This window comes from Electrona antarctica, assembly GCF_951216825.1.
Source record: "Electrona antarctica genome assembly, chromosome: 20".
NCBI classification, from domain to species: domain Eukaryota; kingdom Metazoa; phylum Chordata; class Actinopteri; order Myctophiformes; family Myctophidae; genus Electrona; species Electrona antarctica.
Window position 1 is genome coordinate 14,043,649 of NC_136801.1, and position 22,443 is coordinate 14,066,091.

Sequence of the window (22,443 nt, forward strand, 5' to 3'; positions counted from 1 at the left end):
GCATACACACGTGCACGCACACAAGCAATAAAGACGGCACAGTCAGGGCAACGATATTCATTTGAGAATAATGAGTGAATAAATGCATGACAGCAGCTCTCACTAGATCTAAAGCTGAATATCGACATTGGCTGGGTTTCCCAAAACGCATATGACTTGTAGTGCTGCACATGCTCAGATGCCCTCTAGGGCATCTACACAGAAGCCTGTGAACATAGACATTTCGTGCATAGATGTGCCACACAATGGTATGGCATTTAATTTAATCATATTTGGACTGCTGGACAGCTGACAGTATATGCTCTCTTTACTCTTAAGAATATATATATATATATATATATATATATTAATTTTTGTTTAAGAGTAAAGAGAGCCTACTGTCAGCTGTCCAGCAGTCCAAATATTATTAAATTAAATTTCAGAATGGTAGACCTGAGGCTTACCATTCCAGGCCTCAGGCCTGAGGCCTACCATACCAGGCCTCAGGGCTGAGGCCTACCCTTGCGTGGCACATCTATGCACGGAATGTCTATGTTCACAGGCTTCTGTGTGCGGCCTAGACTCTAGGCCCTAGAGGGCATCCGAGCATGTGCAGCACTACAAGTCTTACACCATATGCGTTTGGGAAACCCAGCATTGCCTATTCACTGCTGCTACTGTCATTGTCATTGTCGCCTGACCATTAGCCCCGCTTAGAACCTGGTGCTCCACTAAAAGTATCAATACTGCAATATAGAATACTGATCTGTTACAAGTAAAAGTCTGGGATTCAAAATGTACTCGAGTGAAAATCAAAATGTACTTAAAGTACCAAAAGTAAAAGTAGTCGTTATGCAGAATGTATATTTTGAAAATAGCAGATCTACCAGCTGTCAATATTTCAATATCATGCATCTCTAGAATTGATTGCATGAAACCGGCTCCTGCGCGTCATCTTTTTATTCATCAGTTTTTGTTCATTGCCGACACATTGTTTATATTGCAAAGGGATGATATTGTCATATATAAAAAGTACAATGATATAACATTTAAATAAGTTACCATAAAAAATAATTTGAACAAAAATACCTGCCTGGTGAAGAAGTTTCATTGCATTACCCTTGTCTATATTATTGCTCATGAAAATGTTCCTCAAAGCACTTAAAGGGATCAGAACATACAGTATGTATTGTATGTAAATGTGCAGGGATAGAAGTACTGTACACACGTGATGTGAATCATACACACATGCAAAGACAGGCACACATTCAACACTAAACGCTCATACAATCATGCACACTCACAGACATTCATGATGAATTGGTCACTGCTCAACCAGCCGAAGTACTTTTGGAGCAAAAAGCTGTACTTACAATATCAATCATACCCAAAAGGGACATCATAGTAACGTTATATCATAACATTGTTATAGACAAATACGAAGTTTTCTCTCGACCAAAACCTGACTTCAGTTTGGTAAATTCTCGAATCTGCTCTGCAATTCAATTTTGTGCAAAACCATAGTCTTTCTTTTTTACTAACATGAATGTTTTGACCAAAGGTTTGGATCACAACGCAACCCAGAGAATGTTGATGTTAGTGCCTCCCTGGTGGGTGATCTGATTAACTCGCCCGCGGACACAGTCCAGGGTCACGTAGATGGACGTGCCGTTTTGCACCGGGAACGAGGCCCTCAGCCCCACGCTCGCCCACTCGCTGCCCTCGGGCATGTGCCCGGACACCTGCTGAGCCACAGGACCCGCCTGCCGCCCGCCCTCGCCATTGGCTCCTCCTCCTCCCCCTGCGCGGTGGAGGGTGACTTTCACCACGTTGCAGGAGTGGATCAGCTTCAGGTTCAGGGCGACGTTCGCCGTCCCCTTCTCACGGAATACGAAGTTCTTGCGGGCGGGCGCTTCCCCCCCGGGCCGCGCCAGGTGGATGTGGTGCGAATCCGGGCTGATTTGCTGGAACAGGAGGGGCTTGTTTCGGACGGCGCCAGAGGGGAGACCAGCCCTGGAGATGGTGGCGGTCAGGGCAGAGGACAAGGCCGAAGGGATCCAGATAAGGCTCAACATACTGATCCCGGTGCTGTCCCCAAAGTAGCGGATATTGCACTGCGAGGGGGAGGTGATCTCGAAGCTCAGCGTGTCACCGCTCTCCACTTGCACGGCGCCAGAAAGAGTGATGGAAGTGTCCCTGTAGTTGACGCCTGTCTTGAACGCCTGCAGCACCTCCTGCGCGGTGCCATTGCGGTTGGCGTAGGCGAGCAGGGAGAAGCCCTCTCGGACGCACGTGTGGCCCATGGCGTACAGCGCCTGCTGCAGGACGAACTTCACCACGCCGCTCTCCGTGAAGCGAACCCCGCGGCCGTCGTGGGTCAGGCCGACCATGTACGGGTCGGAAACAGAGGTCACGCGGAAGCCGGGCCGGTAGTTGCTCTGGTGGTGGCTGGATATAGTGGTTTGCGCGGTCATGGCGACGGCCCCAGTGTCATGGGACAGCCAGAGGAGGCTGAAGGAGGCCCCGTTGAGCTCGTAGACGTGGAGGTCCTTGCTTTGGTTGCAGTGCTGGTTGGGGCTCCTCAGCAGGAGGGTCAGGGTGTGGTTAGGCTCCACCTCCGCGCCGGCGCTGATGCTCACAGCCTGGAAGTACTTCCCGTCCGGCTGCTCCACGCGCACGCCACTGAGGTCCTGGCCCTCCTGGTCCTCCTGGCTGCCGTTGAGCCGCATGCCCACCTGCCAGGTTGTTACAGTTAACGACAGTGGTGTAAAGTAATTAAGTGCTTTAACTTAAGCGCAATTTTGAGGTATTTGTACTTTACTTGAGTATTTCCAATTTCCAATACTTTTACATCTACTCCACTACATCTCAGATCCAAATATTGTACTTTTACTCCACTACATTTATTTCTAATACTGTACATTTCGGCCATTTGATAGTATTTCTACACTGCAGTATTGATACTTTTACTGAGTACTTTTTCTACCACTGATTATAGTTAACGAAGACTAATGGAAAAGTTAACTGAACTAAATAAAAACTAAATACAAAATAACTAAAACGAACTGAAACAAAATGCCCTTCGTTTTAGTAAATTTGTAGCAGTCTATGTGATTGGTAACTGAACACATTTTAAATGCTATACGTTTTTTTATTACACAATACAATCCGGCACCTGACAAATAACCCAAAGTAGGCTTATTAAAAAACTAACTATTAGCATTTCATGAAATAAAAACTAATAAAAACTAGCAAATCTGCTCTAAAAACACATTAAACTAACTGAATTTGAAAAATTTAAATTAAAAAGTAAAAAATAATAATACAAAATAATATGAACACATTTCGAGCTATAGACATATATTTACGATCTATAAAACCCAGCATTTGCATGCCAATCCCGTATATTATAAAATTCTATGGTCTTTATAGTATACTAACCTATTTTATATTTACCGCATAGTAACGTTCCACATTGCTAGGCAACGCTCGGCTCGTTATTTTTTCGTTTTTTTTACCACACCAAGATCCATAGGCTCCTGTGATGGCGGCGATCTTTAACAGCGTTTTTCTCTGAATTGTTGAGGCTCAGATGAGGTGATATGAGGCGAGGTGAGGGACGATGTTAGGAGCTCAATAAAAAAATAGCACGGCCCAGGCGGCTAGTGTAGCGGTCCAGGCACCTAGGCTGCTAAACCAGCCTGACGGCGTGTCGCGGGTTCAACTCCCGATCTCGATGACCTTTGCCACGTGTCAACCCCCCATCTCTCTCACCATACTGTACGCTATCCAATAAAGGCAGAAAAAGCCCCCAAAAATATATTTAAAAATGATGCTGATCGTTGGCTCGAAAATGGCCGATTACTACTTCCAGTTCACGGGGCCGAGTCGCGGGGTCTTCTTCGCTGCCTTTTTCGTGCATATTGCTGTAGTAAATGGTTGCATGAATAGTGTTAATAAAAGTAAACTAAAATGAAAAATTCAAAACTATTATAACAATGCCCACCTGGAGGAAGTTCCGGCAGCTGTGCTTCAGGGCGAAGTTGTGGTCCAGCCACACCAAGCCGTGCTGCAGGAAGGCGAGCCGTCCGGCCCGGTTGTTCAGCAGCAGGTCCATGTCTTTGCTGCTGCTGCTGCTGCTGCGGCGTAGGTGAAGCTGGAGACCCTGGGAAATGTGGCCAGCACCGGGTGGTGCCCTGGCAGGAGGGGCCGAGACCCCGGACCCCCAGGCCTGGGAGAGGCGGCTCTCGCCAGAGGCCGAGCCGCCACATATGGCGTCACTGGTTGCCGTGCAGGGGAGGGCGGCCGGGTCCCCATCGTCGCAGTCCGAACACGCCTGGCATATAGAGTTAAATACATTTAGAGACACAAACACAAATGTTCATATACGAGTTACAAATCTGATTTACACTGTTTTGTTACGAATTGCCTCTACGAGTTGTGATTCCATACCTGGCACTCCTGCAGCTCCTGGTTGTAGAAGTACTGGTGGCCACACACGCCAGAGGCCGCCTCCCTCAGCGAAACCCCCAAGCACCTGAATCCCCCTGGCCACCGCCAGAACAGAGGGCGGAGAAAATGTGAACGAGCAGGATCAGAAAGATGATATAGAACATTGAAACATTTTTCCCGGGATCCAAACTAGGTAACAACAACAACAAAAACATTCTCCAACCCTGGCCATCTGCCTGGCGGAGATAAACAATGAGTGAGACTCACCTGGAGTGTTAAGGCACTTTACTCGCTCTCCACAGATGTTTGGTAATTCGAGGCATTCATCTCTGTCCTGTAATGCAGATAATATACAATATTTAGATTTCCCTACATTTTGTAATGTTAAATAAGCATGCAATTCTCAAATTGCTGTAGACCAGGGTCTTCAACGTCATTTCAGGCCAAGGACTCCTTAGCTGAGAGAAAGAAAAATTGTGTATAGAGTAAACCTTTTCCTAGATTTCACATAGACTTGTTTGACAGCACTATCAATGTGTAGCATTGTGTTCGATTCATATTAATGTGTATTTTCAGACAGTTAACCAAAACCCTCAACAGAATCTGCTCGTTTTCCCCCCTAATACACCAAACCTCTCAGTTCTCAAACTGTTTTGACTCGGGCATCCCTGGAAATACATTTTCATCCACGGCACCCCCGTTCCCACTTAAACCCTAACCCTAAGAGACACTATGGCACAAGGAAAACTTGAGTTGGTTATATCCTGGTAAGCCTGCCTTATATTTTCAGGATCCGATGGTAATTCCGACAGAGCATTAGTCCGACATGCGGGAACAACAGTCGGACTAGCGCTCGAACATGCGCTGCTCCCGTGCTTGCAGTTATGGTTAGGTTAGGGTTTGAGGTAGGTTAATGACTGTCGGACCAATAATAGTGTCGAAACTAAGACCAGACTCAATCTGCCTGGGGCAATCAATATGCATTGCAATAGGTGGGCTACGCGAGGCTAACGTGTGTATATATATATATATATATATATATATACACCTGGCACATTCGGTCCGCGTTGGGCGAGCACTGGGAGACCAGGAAGAAGCCGGGGGGGCACATGGTGCAGCTCTCGCAGCGGGGCGGCTCCCTCTGGAAGTCACAGAACTCGCCGGGCCCGCACAGCGACGCGCAGCCCAGCAGGGGGTGCGGGAAGTGGGCCTCCTCGCCGACCACGTCCATGACCTTGGCGTCCGCATGCAGCGTGTCCATCTTGTGCACGCCGGCATAGGACTTGTGGAGGTGGTTGCGCGCCTGGTTCTGCAGGCCCACCAGGTGGCTCTCGAAGTAGCTCTGCAGCTCCCCCTGGAGGCCCTGGAGGTTGGCCTGTCACAGTTATTACATAATAATCGTCGCCGAATTGCAAATATTTGAGATAATCGCAATTATTTGAGATAATCGCAATTATTTGAGATAATCGCAATTATGTGAATGTTTCCACATTCCAAAAATGTCCGTACATGTTCAACCATTTAAAAAAAATAGCAGATCTACAAGCGTACAAGATATCACCAAGTGATGTGTTGTAAGCTTTTAGATCAACTATTTCCACTATTTTGTAATTTTTTTGGAAAGAAAATATTATAAAACATTACATTTGTCAGTAATTTCTTTGTATACTTATTTGTCATATCTGCCCGTGTAATTTGTGATTACGAAGCCTAAAAGTCAAACAGAACTACAAACTGTAACGTTCCACTGTTCAATGCAAAAAAACACACTTAAATCGTTAATCGCAATTATTTGTGTGACGTTTTTGTACAGTTTGTTCATTTTATTTTTGTTTGGCCCATGGTGAGCAATTCTGGATTAAAATCTTCCAATATATTATTCATGCCCCCAAAATCACACACTAATAAGGCAGCCGGCGGTTCCACGTGCCGCACAAGGTGCCCTTTTTTTTCACTTGAGCACCTGCCCCTCAAAAAGAATGTCCTATACCTGGAAGCCCTATACCTGGAAGGACACCTGCTTGACCGTGTCCGAGAGCAGGCTGTACTGCGCCTTCACCACGTCCATCTGCTCGTAGGCGCGCCGCTGCTGCTCCAGGATCTCGCGCTGCTGCGCCAGCAGCGCCCCCTGCTGCTCGACAAGCTTCTGCTGAAGGTCGCGGATGACTGTCTGCTGGTTGCGCAGCGCCTCCACCAGCTGCTCCTGGCCCTTGGACAGCTGGAGGTGGAGGATGAGGGCGTCTTCTGACGGGACCTCGTTCTCCCCTAATAAAGATAGTGGTGGAAAAGGTTAGCCTGGGTTCCAGCCTGATTCGCTGTGTTCCGCGGATCTGAAAATGTCACTTTAGCGAGTGACAATTCACCCTTTGTCAGACATCTGATTGGTCCCTGACTGACTAAGCAGCAGGCTCTTTCAGACTTGTTCCGCCCTGGTTCCGCCTTGTTTATGTTGAATTTGCTAGAACATCATGATATGATATGCCCAGTCACCATGCTGCACCTGTGATGTTCCTTTTAACTGACACCAAGTTTAAAATAAGAATTTAACGCACAGAATATCAATACGAACCAACTGAAAAACACGTTAAAAAACTCTGTTACATGTAAAAGTCCGGAATATAAAAATAAAATTAAGTGCAAAAGTTTTGGTATAAAAAAGCATAAAAAGTAGAAAGAACTCATTATGCAGAATGTCCCATTTCAAGTTTTCAAATGTTTAAACATCTTTTGAAAATAGCAGATCTACAAGCTCACAATGCGTCGCAGTGCGACACATTGTGAGCTTGTAGGTCGGCTATTTTAAAAGGGCCAAAATGTATATTGGGCTGAAGTGGGTAATGCAGAATGGGGGGGAAATAAATACATGAAGAAATGTTTGTCCCTCAAGATGAGATTCTGCCTTTTGAAAAACCTGAAGATGTTTCGGGCTCCCAAACTTTTTCATGTCAAGGACCCCCAACATGATACTCATTAGCCTGCGGACCCCCCCCCCATTTGAAGATTTTTGCAGCTCTAGCAGTGATATTCAATCTTTTTCATTTAAAGGGCCACAGGTTTGACTTGAATTAGGCTACGGTCCCCATTGAATGGCATTTCTATCTCTGGGACCCCAATTTATATTGTAAAATCAATGTTAATTTAACTCTGAGAGTGTACAAATGGAACCAAATGGACCCGTTAGGGTCCAACTTTTTATCTATAGTGCATACTAGCAAGCGGAGGAGTTTCAGTGTATAAGTGGATAAGAATTGAAAGGCCTAAGTAAGTAATCATAAGTAAGCATTATAGAGGGTATCCTGGGTATGCACTTGAAATCATCATCATATCCGGAGGTTATGCAAGAATGCCTACAGGAAGACTACTCTCTGGCCTTGACAGCCCATACATCCATACACTGACACCACGGCGCGTAAACAGTGCCTCAAACTGTGACTCCGCCCACAAATGGGGGAAGTTGTGATTTTCGCTCGTTCACTGCAATGCAATTTGCGGCATTTTCAAAACAATATTGAGCAGAGTAGCGATTATCAAACGTATTTGCAATGCCATACGTTGAAAGATCTGTTGCCCCTGGACAAGGCACGCTACCTCCGCAAGTTAGATAGCATCGGCATAGAGGTTTGTCCGTATGTGATTAAGGATTGGACCAAGTTGCATTGGCAGCCATAGAAAATTCCGGGGTAAATTCTTACCCCGGATGTGACGTTTTTGGGCGTTCCTGTCTAGCGTGGTGTCAGTGTATTGTCCAAACTGAAAAGTCCTAACTGATTGCATTAAACGACGTTCACTTTTCCACTCGATTTGCCACTCACTTTATGCATGCACATACCCTCTATACACATGAAATAAAGGGGAACGGTTTTTTCGTTTTTTTTTCTTTGAGTGGTGCAACCACTCCAATGCCCAGCTTTGTCCCTATGTATGTATGTATGTATGTTTAGGGTACCAACAGGGGGCGCTGCTGCACCACTCACTTCAGACGGGTCTGATTATTTATACATTTTGATCCCACAAAAAAATAATACTTATGTCCAGGATAGAATATGGAAGATACATTTTACCAAGGATGTAGTTCCAAATAAATGTCCACACGGTAGCTCTGATGAAACCATTAGCAGTGTATGAAATAATGCATGCCCCTGTAGACTGGCTGCATAGACTAGATACATCATCCATATAATTTATATCCACTTTGGAATTAATTAATTCAGATCAACTATATGACTCTGAATGATTTCTATCAAAAGATGTTGGCACAGAATGTGAACGGCTCTTGGCCCAGGAAGCCAGCTGCGTAATGGAAGTTTCTTATGTATGGACAGACTTCAAAGCGTTCTACATTTTCTGGACAATTGACTCAGGCCGAGGGACTTTTCTTCCGATTCAGCTGTTCCGCAGCCTGACAGAACTCACAGCCTGAGGCTGAGCTCAGACCTTTACTGCATTGCTGTATGCTTGTTGGATGAATGTTGTGTAGTGTCATGGCCGCCCCAATGCATTTCTAATGGAGGTCACATGGTTTGACACAACATTTGTGTTGTTTGAGGGGGAGGGGGCAGTCGAAACACAGCTGAAAGCCATACAACAGACCATGTGACCTCCATTGGAAATGCATTGGGGCGGCCATGACACTCACAACGCTGTAAAGGTCTGAGTGAGGCCTGACAGAACTCACCATTTTGAGGTATTTGTACTTTACTTGAGTATTTCCAATTTTCAATACTTTTACTTCTACTCCACTACATCTCAGAGGCAAATATTTTACAAAACTTTAGTAACTTACTTACTAGTTAGATTTTCATAATTACAAAACATACATTACCCACTTCATTTGAAAATAGCCGATCTAAAAGCTCACAATCCGTTGCGATGGGACGCATTGTGAGCTTGTAGATCGGCTATTTTCAAAAGATTTTTTTACATTTTAAACTTGTGAAATGGGGCATTCTGCATAATGAGTAGGCTACTTTATACTTGTGGTACTTTAAGTACATTTTGATGTCAATACTTTTACTTAAGAAAATGTTGAATTCCGGACTTGTACTTGTAACAAAGTATTTTTATATTGCAGGATTGATATTTTTACTTAAGTAAAACAGTTGCAGATATCATGTTGGGCTGTGGGTCAAAAATGGTCTCTTTGGTGTGAAGAAGGGAGGTGGGGTTCTGAAGATGTGGGTCGGGAGTCGGGACCCCGAGGGGGGGTCCCTCACCTGGTTTTGGAAGGGGGTCCCCAGATGACAATAAAGTGACAATTTTAGGACTTTTTAATAATACCTAACAAAAGAAAATGAATTAAATGAAAAAAGACCATTAGTGCATCAAAAGTACTATATAAACAAGAAATGACTCTAGTAGAGATGCACAATAAAATCGGTAGCGTATCAGAATCGGCCATACAAATACCATATTGGTATCGCATTGGTCTCAACGTATACTCATCTCAGTCAGTAGTCATTCAGTAGTCATTCAGTAGTGAAAACAGACACTTGGAAAAAAAGTATATTAATTGATTGATTGAATACTTTATTAGCAGGCTTTGGGCCAAGCCGCTAGGTCCTAGGCTAGTTTCCATTGCGGTCCTCATATCGGAACCGGTCAGAATCGGTATGGGCAGATATGACCCTGCAAATAATCAGAGATCGGATATCGGTCATAATTTAATAATCGTGCACCCATAGACTCAAGTCATATATCAGCTTGCAGCCACTGCAACACGTCCCCTTTGTGGAAGTTTTGTCGTCTCATCCACAGATCCATGTTGTCGACTATGACATAAGTATTTTAAACCCCCTCTTTGTATACGTGTTGCTATGACATAAGTCTTTAAACCCGCTCTTTGTATACAATATGTTGCCCTCGAAAAGTTGTTTTGTAAGGGTATACATTTTTTATCATCCATATAAATTGGCCGAATGCAGCGGTGGGGGAGAGGAGAGCCTCTGTCTGTCGCTGTCTGCCCGGGAAGAGAGACGCTATTGACCGTATAGGTTGGCTGAGTTTGAGGCCAGCCAATCATGACAATCACCACTACATCGCTACTACTACTCTGGGCGAACATTGACCAGCTCTGCAAGCTGATAAAAACGGTTCAAACATTGGCCAAATTGTCAAGAAAGGACCCCCAAAATATATAATATTCCAATTTTTTCACTTTGTTTTCCAAGATGTTTTTAAAATAGCAGATCTACAAGTTATTCTACAAGCCATTTTCAAATAGCCGATACAGAGTTAAAGTGGTTAAACTGATTGTGCTATTAATAACTTTTTTAAATACTAGAGCGGTGCCCATTTGTGATGTCAGAACAGGCCAGCTCCATACGGAGCCTGGGCAGGGGCCCTGTCCAGAGCCCGGCAGAGGCCTTTTGTGGCAGTTCTGGACAACCGTGGGTATGACCGACTCGACACCGGGCACTGCCCCCCCTGTGGGGGTGTAGAACACGAATTTGAAGTCGGTGGGGTGAACGGTTCTCGAGTTATGTGCATTACGTCGACATACACACGTACAGACGTGTAAAGAGAAGTGATGCATATACACACACACACAGTCACACACACACACACACACACACACACACACACACACACACACACACACACACACACACACACACACACACACACATACAGTGGTGGAAAGTAACTAAGTACATTTACTTAAGTACAGTACTTAAGTACAGTTTTGAGGTATTTGTACTATCCAATACTTTTACTTCTACTCTACTACATGTCAGAGACAAATATTGTACTTTTACTCCACAACATTTATTTGACAGCAGTTACTTTGTAGATTTGGATTACAAAACAGCCTATTACCCTCTTCAATCGCGATGCGACGCATTGCGAGCTTTTAAATCGGATATTTTGAAATGGACGAAATGTAGGCAGCATATAGTCCATTTCAAAATATCCAATCTAAAAGCTCTATCCGATTCAATCAGCCAATTCATATGTCTAATAATGTGCTTAATTTTAATTATCCATGATGACAGAACAGACCTGGTTTGATATCGCACGTGAGCTGGACACCCAGAGGCGCACCGCCGCCAAGTTCCGACGACGACGACGACGGATATCCAAACTCCGGGAAATCTCCCAGAAACTGCGCCGCTCTGTCCGCCAGATGGACGGGGGAGAGCGGGCTGTCCTCCAAACTGCCCGCACACCCCTCACCACCACCCGCACAGGAAGACGAGGACGAGGACTTCGGCCGGGGGGCTTTGAGCCGTATCCTCAGGGCAGGCAGTTTGCATTCGATCCCTTTACAGTCCCGTAAGGTGTCGTTGACGCCGGGTTGAGGAGGAGGCTGTTTCTGAACGCAGTCTGTCCCACTAGTACATCCCGGAGCAGCGGCGAAAACCTCAGGCGTCCTCATCCGTGCGCTCTGGTGGTCCCTCTCCCGGGCGCCGCTGCGGGGTGGCTGCTGCTGCTGCGCCCCCGCCTGGACCCCGCCGTGACCGCTGGCTTGTTCCGATCTGGTCGCTCTAGCAGAGCCCGGGTGTACCTGGTGCTGGCTGGCCACTATCTGCGCCGCTCGAACCTGCGTTGTTGTTGTTCCCGATCCTGTTGTTGGGTTGTACTGGCGTGCCGCCGCCGGTCTGGAGGATCTGCTGCTGCCCCCCGGACAGTGCGCTCCGGTGCACGGTCTCGGGTCTCCGGTTTGTCCTCCCACTCCCAGTCCCCCGCCGTGGCAGTGCGTCCCCGGCCGGCAGATCTCTGCTGCTGCGACGGAGTCATGGTGCACCACTGACAACCAGGACAGGAGGAAAAGCAGCAGCAGACCTACTGGTCTTGGTAAGAAGAATGCCATTTGTGTTGTGGGACTTGTGACTCCTTTTCTTCCTTGTAAAAGAGATGGGGGGGGGGGGTGACACAGTTTAGGATGAATAAACATTTGAAAATAAACAATATTTCAGGCCATTAGCTTCCTCACGTATGTCACTACTCACTACAAAAAGGAAGACAAACTTTTTGCTGATTGGAAAAAGAGACTTTTTAATCTGCGACTAAACAATCACAAATAATATTACTAGATTACCTTCACTCCAGGTTTCGCTGTGACTGGCCTGTCCAAAATAATGTCATCATCAGTAGCAGTAGCCTATGCATGTAATGTAACAAAAACATCAGGCACACGCAGCATTTCTCCTGGCTTTCTCCATGTTGTCTGTCGTCTGAGCCACTCTACTCCGAGGGGTTTCTGTGCTAGAATTTCAGTCTGTGGCATTCCAAAGACTTAATTAGCATCAGGTTTCCCCCAGCCGCAAATTAACCCTTCACCTTCCCAGTATTCTGCTTGCTTAGGAATGGTCCAATTAAACTTATTTTAGTGGCAAGAAGAACCAAGACAACAATTTTCTGGATAAAAAATAAGAATGTTTTTTTTTTAATGATTTAGCTCCCCTGCTTATTGCCATGGATGTAGATAACTACAAAAAGAAAAAGAAAATAATAATAATAATAATAAATAAATAAAAAATACCAACTGGGCATTGTGCCAAAACCATGCTGCAGTTATCCAATTTGTCATGGTACATTAAATCAGAGGAGTGAGCAGGTATATGAAGGCAGAATGCTTTCATTCAGCATATGTCCATTTTTTATTGATGACCGGCACATTTCACTTAGCCCGGTGTTGACATCTTTATGGCTAGGGGTCTTCAAAAATTTTCAGCCTAAGGACCCCATAGCCTAGTTAACCACTCCCCCCTGAAGAGGGAGTGGTCAACCAGGCTACCACTTATAGCCTGCTTAAAGTATATACTCTAAGTAAACCTGGGACCGAGGCTAATAGCTGAGAGAGAGAAGCAGGGAGGACCCCATATTGTTTAACATCGTGTTTCATATTAAACTTTTTCATAGGCTCCATAGATAGATTCATAGACTTGTTTGACAGCTATATCATCAGTGTTGGATTCATGTTGATGTGTATTTTCAGACATTTAACCACTTACATAAACCCTCAATGCTTAATAAACTTGATCTTTAGCTCTTCTGTACATTGACTCGATCTGTAAACATCTTTGTAGAAAATAGCCGATCTACAAGCTTGTAGGTCAGCTATTTTCGGCTAAAATCCTTTTGAATAGGGATGCTAGGTGGTTAAAGGGATATTTCACCTTAAAAAGAAATGTGTTGATTTGTTTCATCGTCTACTCAGCCTTTTGTGAACACCCCAGACAGTTTTTAAGTTGCTTGATTCAGTAATTCGATATTCATTTTTATCAGACCCCTTCCTATACAGTACAAACCCTTCAAACTCCATTTTAAGTAGGCTAACCATGATAGATTCATCGACAACACCGGCTCTTCGTTAATTCTGTTGACCGATATCATCATGCTAATACGTGAGGAGACCGTGTTTTCACTTATTTCTTTCATTTATGTTTTCTCTTTTCATTTTTGTGGAAAAGAAAATACATGAAAAAAGTATGTGGAAAAAACAGTCTCCTCACGTATGAGGGGGGCGCCGTATGATGCCCGGGGTCCAGGACGCCCTGTTGAAGACCCCTGTCTCATGGCCAGTGGGTCTCTGCAGCAATGTCAGAAGGTTTTGGGGTCATCCTCTCAAGGAGACATGGTTTCCCAGATTGGGGTCGTCCTGAATGTTGAAACAGCTGTTGCTCCTCAAACCCAGTAATCATTCCTGTTGCTCTGGTCAACGTCAAGCACCCTGTCTGACAGACCAGTGGTTCTCAACCTGTGGGGGGGGAATAGATTAATGTGAATTGACGATTTAAGGACTTTAAAAACCTTTTTAATACCTAAGAAGAAAACAAAGAGCATTTCAGCGTCATCAACAAACTATACTATTAAAAAACTGGTCAAACATTGGCCAAATTGTCAAATAAGAAAGAGGCAAAAATTGTGAAAACAGCAGATCTACAAGCTCACAACGTGGCGGCGTTACGCAAATACGCACATAAACTGACTTGTCTTTTACTTCTGCTTGATCTTCTCCACTAGTCCCTCCTTTTTTTTCCTTTTTTCGCCATGATAAAAGGTAGTCAACGAACATGTTTGCCAAAGTTTTAGTTGACGAAATCAACACTGCTGGAGTGTTATCGGTATCTCTCTGAGCTCAGAGAGATACCGAGGGGTGTGTAGCCCATTTAAAGATCTAAAATCAAATAAGAGAACATTATAGAATCTATCCTAAAATGAACAGGGAATCAGAGAAGTGAGGCCAAGATGATGAAAGCCTGCAGCTTTTTAGCTAATTAGTGTGACAGACAGTATATAACCGTTGACTCATGAAGATAATTGTTGCACTTCTGGAGAGGAAACAATAAATCCTGTGGTGGCACCAGGCTTTATCACACCACCACCCACTACGTTCAGTTGTGCTGCAGAGCACATGCAGAGTTATGCAGTTGTGTAATGTAACTAAGTACATGTACTCAAGTGCTGTACTTCAGTACAAGTTTGAGGTCCTATGTCCAGCTTTGAGGGTCAAACATTGAAGATAAAAGTGAGGATGCAATTTGTGATTGGCCAGAATGAGATGATGTATGTTGTATGATGACATATGATGATAAGAGCATTGTGTAAACACAAACATTGAAGACAAAAGTGCACTGTAAAACGGAAACATTGAAGACAAAAGTGAGGACGCAAATTGTGATTGGCCAGAATTAGATGTATGATGATACGATGATAGTATTTCCAAATATTGTACATTTATTCCACTATAATCGTTTGAAAGCTTTAGTTATTAGTCACATTGTAGATTTAGATTTGTATTACTAAACATACATTAACATCTTATAAAGGTCTGGTATTTCTGGTATTTATTGGTATTTATTTGTGGTATTGATACTTTTTACTAGTAAAAAGTAAAACATGCAAGTACTTCTTCCTCCATCACGTAGAGTTACCTACAGTATAGGCTACAGCAAGTACAGTACATCTCACCTCTCAATAGAGGGTGCTACAACCCTCCAGACCAGGGGTGGGCAACTTTGATGATGGAGAGGGCCACTATATTTCCACACTCACTCCAGAGGGGCCACGTTGCATATTACTGTCGTAGCAAATTTTAATTGAATTTTTGAATTGAAATCCTGAAAAAATGTGGCCATTTTTTGTATTGGAATCCTGAAAAATTACCTTTTTATTTAATTTAGTTATAGTTATGTTAACTTTATGAACTACATCCAAACACATTGGACATACAAAAGCGGGTCATGTTTGCATGTTTGGAATTGTAACAGCTGAAATCAATAATATATCGGTATTCTGATATTAACCCGAGGGCCGCATTAAGTGAAGGTGGGGGCCGCATGTGGCCCCCGGGCCGCCAGTTGCCCATGTATGCTCCAGACAGTGCGTTACGTTTGACATCACTCTGACGCAAGTGTGCACTCCAATACCTTTCAACAGACACCTGATTGTGTTGCAGCAGGGTTCTCGCTGGTATTGTCATTATCACCCCATTTTCTTTTCAAGAAAGCTGCAGGAAAGGCTTTGAGAGGTGTGAGGGTGGCTCACAGATGGTTTAAGTTAAGGGCAGCTACACACAGCTAAAGACAGGGGTTTTCAACAGGGGGTCCGGGACCCCTATGGGAGGGCCGCCAAAATCTGTGTGCCTAAATCTTTTTTATTTTACATGAACCACTTGAACCCTCTATATTGCATTCCTATAGAGAACTACAGTATAAGGCCAAACGTAGCAGATCTACAAGCATACAGCACCTCGCGCTGCGAGTCAAAGTTGACTAAACATCAATGCGTAGATTAATTCTTTAATTTTAACTCATGGACATTTTGCTTTAGGAAATGGTTGGCAGCCAGGTACTTTATAAAACTCTTTCTTCACGAGTCATAGTCAATGGGGCTAAAACATATACCAGACCGCCGGCATGGCCCCATCCTTGGAAGTTAAACGGAGCAGCCTATATGGCTGCCATGTGTTAGTCAACCTCTGGAAGAGGAAATGATTCCTACTAAAAGTGTTTATTTAATACACCACGTCTCCTGAAAGGCTCTTGGACTCACTCAAGGTTCTTTGGTTCCCCCCTGGCCTGTAGTTGGACCGCGATGAACGTTGACAGCTTTCTTCTTGCCACAGAGAGCGTGGTCTGCTTTCCCCATCGGAACCAAGCAAGGAGAGGCTTTGAGGGAGAATGGTTAATCATTAGATTAGCTATTGGGAAAAAAAAAACGTTGAAAACCCCTGCATTAGATAATAGTAGTAGTATTATTCTGACAAGAAACAATACTTAATTTATAAATGCCACATTTCGGCACACTGTTCTTTGATCTCCCCCTTTTTCAATATTTTGACATGTCTTCTTCGTTGAGATGGATGAATGTGCACTGCTGCAATCTAAAGGGCTGGGGGAGGGGGGGGGGGTTGGGGGGCTGACGAGAGATCAGACTCTGTGGCCTCCCAGGTTGAATCAAGGAGAAATGCAAATAAATAGAGCTATCTGTGTGTCTGCACTGTCCGATAAGGCCCGGGGTCTATTCATAGCTTGACAGCTTGACTTTCCCTTAGCTACCCAAGAAGCCAAACTCACCTTGTATTGCATCGAATGTCTTAGGATATTCTTGCAATGCTTTTAAACTAAGGGGTAAAGCAGCAGAGGTATGTATATATGCTCTCAAATTGGTTTCAAGGTGTTTTTAATTAATTGAATACTTTATTATTAGTCGGTGGCTAAAAGGATAACACAAAAAAGTCCTGCATGGGGACTTGTTTCCATTGTGGTCTTATCTATCCAATTAATCAACATAGATAATAGATAATTAACACAATGATACATATCATCAACGGATACAAACTCTATGTACACTGTCTCCTGATGGATGGGTTTTTTTCCAGGCCAATTTTGAAAGAAATCTGCGTTACACATCCTTTTAATGGATGGTGTCAGAGCATTCCACATTTTGGTGTTGGAGTAGTAGAATGAAAACTTTAACACGTTTCTTTACCCTGAGCGATCCCAAAACTAGCAAAATGTGTTGGAATTAGGTGGGCCATCGGCTTTAATGGATATTTCACTTTCAAACATGTTTGGGGTCATTTTAACGTCTACTCTGGCTTTTGTGTTTCACACCGGACAGGTTTTAAGTTGCTAGATATACATTTTATCAGACACGCCCCTTCCTATACAAACTCATTATTTGTGACTTCAAACTTGCGCATTACCAAACATCGGAGTGATATTAGAACTCCGAATATGCGCAGTCCAGTGGCGGCTCATTTTGTGCAAGCTGGCCATAAAGTGTCTGCTTTAAGATACATTGGAATAGAAAAAGTAGAAAAAAAACACGTAGGGGAGGAGACTAGGAGTCTCTCCTTCTGAAAAAAGAAGCATTTTGGATCTAATTGAGAACCCTTAAACCTTTTGGTATGAATTTGGACCTAGATATCAGACCATTCCTTTAATATACCTGCCTGACATGCCGCTCTATTATTATTTGTATTCATTTTGTATTGTACAGGTATATATATGTTTCGGTGTATTTATTGTATTTTAACCTATTTTCCGTGAGTGTATGGCCCCAGTGAGATGAATGCACCGGTGAAACGTTACGTTAGTCCATTATCTATTTTATCCCCTTTATTCTGACCTTGTTTATGGTGAGAAGCCTACGTGTTCACACAACAAGTACTCAAGTAGGCTTAATAAATCCCATTTTGGCGAACTGAGAGCTCTAGCACTGTGCACTAAACACTCAAACACCAACTTTATACACTTGATGCAGATCTAATATGTAGGGCTTGTAGGCCATCACAATCAAAATGACGCCGGTAGGCGTGACAGTCTACCGTGACGTCAGCCTTGCATTCCCTATTGATGTATTTGTATTGTTCTGGAGTGGATCTTCACATACAGCATATTGTCTTATTAATTGATTGAATGACGACACCCAGTTATGTTCCACCTATTTAAGGATTTCAAGGCCATACCCATGTAACTTGAGAAAGCCCGGAGGGGCGAAACGTTGTTGTATTTAGGTTGAAATAAAAAGGACGGGGAACAGAAAGTAGAACTATATCGTGTGCGGACATTCCACTTTTTTCTTCATTCAGTCACTGTTTGGGTCCAGCACCGGCTTCTGAAACTGGGATGTGCATATAGTTTTCCTTCTTTTCAAACTCGTCCTTCTAATACATGGGGGACTAGGGGGCCATGCTCTTTGTTCATTTTGCTCACAAAAGCCAGTAGACGATTGTCACACTGACTTAGTGAGGGTAGTATTTTTCCACACTCAAGGAAAATTTGCCAAAAAAGGAAGGACAGCAAATTGAGCATAACTATATACAGGACAGATTGGCCCTGGGTTTCTCCTCAACAGACCTTTGACTGCACGGCAGTGGCAAGTCTCCCTTCTTAAATAGGCTAAGCCCCTCCCACTGGACCATACCAAACCTGAATTGAATCCTCGATTAACCAGTTATTATTAATTCATTCCTAATGTCCAGAGACATTACAATTCATATACACATTTAAAAGTGTCTCTGGACCAATTGAAATGTACTCGGATACGAATCGTTGCAATGTGAAAGCATTGAATACAGTTGAATGAATAGTACTCGGGTGCGTAAGAATCAAGGCCAATGTGAATCATGGCCAGTGGGGACCAGGCAATCGTATTCGGGAACAGTTTGAATCAAACGGACTCGGTGTGAATCTGCCCTAAGTTTCTCTGCTCCTTCTATACTTCCAGAGGACATCGTAGTGTTGTGGACGGGTCCAGCCCAGCTGTTAGTCGGGTAGCCTTCACTCTGACGTGCTGGCTGCATTACCTCCCTCTCCGAAGGCCCATAGCTGCCATAAATCACTTTCAGCGAGGGTGAATTATTAACATAGATATCCACATTACTCTTGCTGATTCAGCCCCACACGTTCCTTCCTCGTCGCTGAAGCCACATACTTACTGCGCCCTGCTTGAAAACTTCAACTGCAGTGATCTCATAATCATCATCATCTCACTAGTTGTTCCAGTGCTGGAAAAAGTACTCACAATATTTAAAGGAGCATTCAGTGATTTGGGTGATTTGGAAAAAAACCTGGTCCGCCCCGGTAACAAGATGTGCACATGCACACGCTCTACAGGGGGGAAGTACAACAGACCAACAGCAAGTGCACCAAGGCCCGCCCCACTCGATCATGATTGGAGGAAGGCCCCTCTCATCCTGATTGGATGAAGGCTTTGCCACCCAAAGCCCAAACCGAAACTAGGGTTTTTTTGACCCCAGGGGCTCACTGGGGTCAGCACACTTTATAGTAGGGAGGATTATCCAAAAAAGAAAAAATAAGTGCTATTTTCAAATCGCCGAAAGGTAAGGCTGAAGTGGTTAATGTATGTTTTTTAATAATAATAAATATCTACAAAGCAACTATAGTAACTACAGTTTTCAAATAAATAGTGGAGTAAAAGTACAATATTTGGATCTGAGATCTAGTGGAGTAGAAGTAAAAGTATTGTAAATTGTAAATACTAAAGTAAAGTACAAATACCTAAGTAAAGTACTAAGTAGATACTTAGTTACTTTCCACCACTGATTGTCACTCAAAGTCACACAGCAAGGCAGACAATGACTGCCGTTTGTTTTAGTTTTATTTGAATGCACAGTGTCCGTGTCTCATTTGAAGCTGTTGCAGTTTATAGGTTTGGGATTTTGTAGTGCAGCTCCCATTCAGTTATTACACTGGCCTGGGGGCGCAGTACGCAGAAAGAGAAAAGACAGAGACAAGCGAAAAAGATATGGACAAGACTATACTAGGACAACAAGAACTCACACTAGTCTGTCAATCAGTCACAACACGAGGGAGTATACTAAACACACACAGACTCACTCACAGTCACAACCCACAAAATGACAAGTGAACCTCGGAGAGTCCTCTTCTACAGTGAAAAAGGAACAAGTTCCAGGTTAGACAAGCAGGGCAGATAAAGTGATAAAGGCTTTGGTTGCTCCATGCATGTGCAGCTGGCTGTGCTGCCCAGACAAGACTGTTGTGAAAGTTGTGTAGCTCTGTGCTGGAATGCAGTGACAGGTCCAGACCTGGCTGAACTTCCGCATTGAGCAGGAAACTAAGTTAACAGTCACTGTAGCAGTGCAGCCAGATCAGATGCAGCAATCTAAATCAAGACCCAGATATCGCATAATAACGCATGTCAGGGTGTTTGTGGTGTCGTTACAAAGATTTTTCTTTTTCTGGGATTATCAACTTTTCTAAAACGGGGATTCATATCCGTGATCCTCTTGTTGTCTTGAAACTAATCGGGTGGGAGAAAAAAAAGGTTTGTCAAAGGTGAGTCATGTTTCTGTTACTGTTGGCTATGCATTCTGTTGATGGTTGACACCAGCAGGGCGGTACTCTCGTAGAATCTTATGGTGAGTTTGATTTTCTTTGATAATTGTTTTTTTTTATTAATGTTTTTAGTTTTTTTCTTTGGTTTGATGTTGTTGATTGTGCTGACAAATGGTTCTTTCAAATATCAAGATAAGAGTTGATTCGATTCAACTATACAGTACTGTACATTCAATTTAAAGGACATGACACATTTAGTTAAAGTCCATACTGCATTGAATAATAATAATCATAAAGAGAAAGCTGGTATTTTCATCTCATTTCAATTCTGAACATTACAGTATTTGGGGACTTAAAAAAGACACGTACTGTCTGTCTTCTGTCTGTCTTTATTTGAAGACAGACAGACAAGTCAGACGGATAGCTGTAGATAGCTATATAGACACTACTATTACAATAGATACTATTACAATAGATACTATTACAGTACAATACACTGACAGTTGGGCAGAAAATCAAATCTTTTGTTTCTGTAGTAGTATTTAGCACTAATTATGTATTTAGCATTAATTATTAACATGTGACAAAGTGGCCCATTAGCCGGTAGCCATTCCACTCTAATTCGATATAAAAGGGCGGTTGTTACTCAATAATATGTGGCCAGGCTGTGTTGTCTTGGCGACATACTAGGCGGGTCAGGGTCTAAAAGTAGACCAGAGAGTGACTCAGAAACCACATGAATCTCATGTGGGTTGGTCTTGTTTGAGATGGTCAAGGTACGGTTATAGTACTCCTCGTAGTAATGAAGTACACACGTCTTTAAACCTCGTCCAACTTTAGCTGCAGCACGGTAGAGTATAGTCAACAAACACTGAATGAAAAAGACTGTCTGCCAGTGTCACCAAGTCCCCAAGACCTTTTTTTGTTATTCTTTTCACCTAAATGTCTCACTCTACCATGTGCCTTTTACATGCATCACATGCTTCAATGAAAAGCCATGTACACTTGTTATAAGTGACTTTGGAATTGTTTTTTTATGCAATGTTGCTTGTAAATATAGTGGTAGTCGGGGGTTGCATTTTTGGGGGGCTTGTTTAAAGTGTAGTTGCTTATTTGGGCTTCCAGCTTCCTAATGTTGTTTAGGCCAGTGGTTTTCAAACATTTTAATGTCAAGGACCCCTCCCCAAATTAATGTAATGCATTTGTCAGCGAACCCCCATGTGAAAAGAGTTTGTGCCAGGGACCGACCCCTGATACATTTGTGTAGTTAAAATGTTTCAGAAATATTCCAGGTCTCTTTTTTTTCCTCAAGATGTTTTGAAAATAGCAGATCCACAATGTCACATCGTGACATTGTGAGCTTGTAGATTGGCCATTTTCAAATAGCCCATGTAATACAGTACGGTACAACTAGTGCTCATGGCCTATAGTCGCTTCCTTTGGGCTTGTTTTCATAGACCTGGCTGCTCGTTTCTCTCTGAGGTTCTGGCAACACAGACAGCTTTTTAATGCCCCGTGCACACATGCATGCATGCACTGACATGTCCTCCGTGCAGGCGTGTGAGGACCATTTTCGCAGAGCCTTTCTGATAACATGGCCGTAAAACCACTTGGGGAAATAAATGACTCAATTACTGAAGCACGTCTCCATCCCAAAACAACAGGGGCCACGTAATTCAGTGGCATGGTGTTCTTTTTTAAGTCACATTAATTTGGAGCCACAACGTAGAAGTGACTGCTA

General features: G+C 43.5%; 2 protein-coding genes across 8 annotated transcripts in view; one reads left to right on the forward strand and one right to left on the reverse strand.

The window, feature by feature from the left end:
- Positions 1-924: 924 nt before the first annotated feature.
- nell3 (NELL (neural EGFL like) family member 3) overlaps positions 925-22,443 on the reverse strand; it is a 28,888-nt gene continuing 7,369 nt past the window's right edge. For 2 of the 5 annotated variants that reach the window (XM_079489716.1, XM_079489715.1), the window contains exons 2-10: positions 16,429-16,544; positions 13,887-14,131; positions 11,431-12,273; positions 6,437-6,696; positions 5,480-5,794; positions 4,699-4,765; positions 4,432-4,526; positions 3,986-4,315; positions 925-2,714 (exon numbers count right to left, since the gene is read on the reverse strand). In XM_079489716.1, the coding sequence (XP_079345842.1) occupies positions 1,548-2,714; positions 3,986-4,315; positions 4,432-4,526; positions 4,699-4,765; positions 5,480-5,794; positions 6,437-6,696; positions 11,431-12,273; positions 13,887-13,950 (3,141 nt within the window). In that variant the 5' untranslated portion in view covers positions 13,951-14,131; positions 16,429-16,544 and the 3' untranslated portion in view covers positions 925-1,547. Of the gene's footprint in view, positions 2,715-3,985; positions 4,316-4,431; positions 4,527-4,698; positions 4,766-5,479; positions 5,795-6,436; positions 6,697-11,430; positions 12,274-12,469; positions 12,601-13,886; positions 14,132-16,428; positions 16,545-22,443 lie in introns of those variants that run through there. The other 3 variants (XM_079489717.1, XM_079489718.1, XM_079489719.1) reach the window with 3 other exon arrangements.
- The window catches only part of apbb1ip (amyloid beta (A4) precursor protein-binding, family B, member 1 interacting protein), a 49,064-nt gene continuing 38,730 nt past the window's right edge, over positions 12,110-22,443 (forward strand). For 2 of the 3 annotated variants that reach the window (XR_013788493.1, XM_079489720.1), the window contains exon 1: positions 20,523-20,702. The gene's annotated coding sequence lies outside the window, so the exon portion shown is untranslated. Of the gene's footprint in view, positions 12,226-20,522; positions 20,703-22,443 lie in introns of those variants that run through there. The other variant, XM_079489721.1, reaches the window with a different exon arrangement.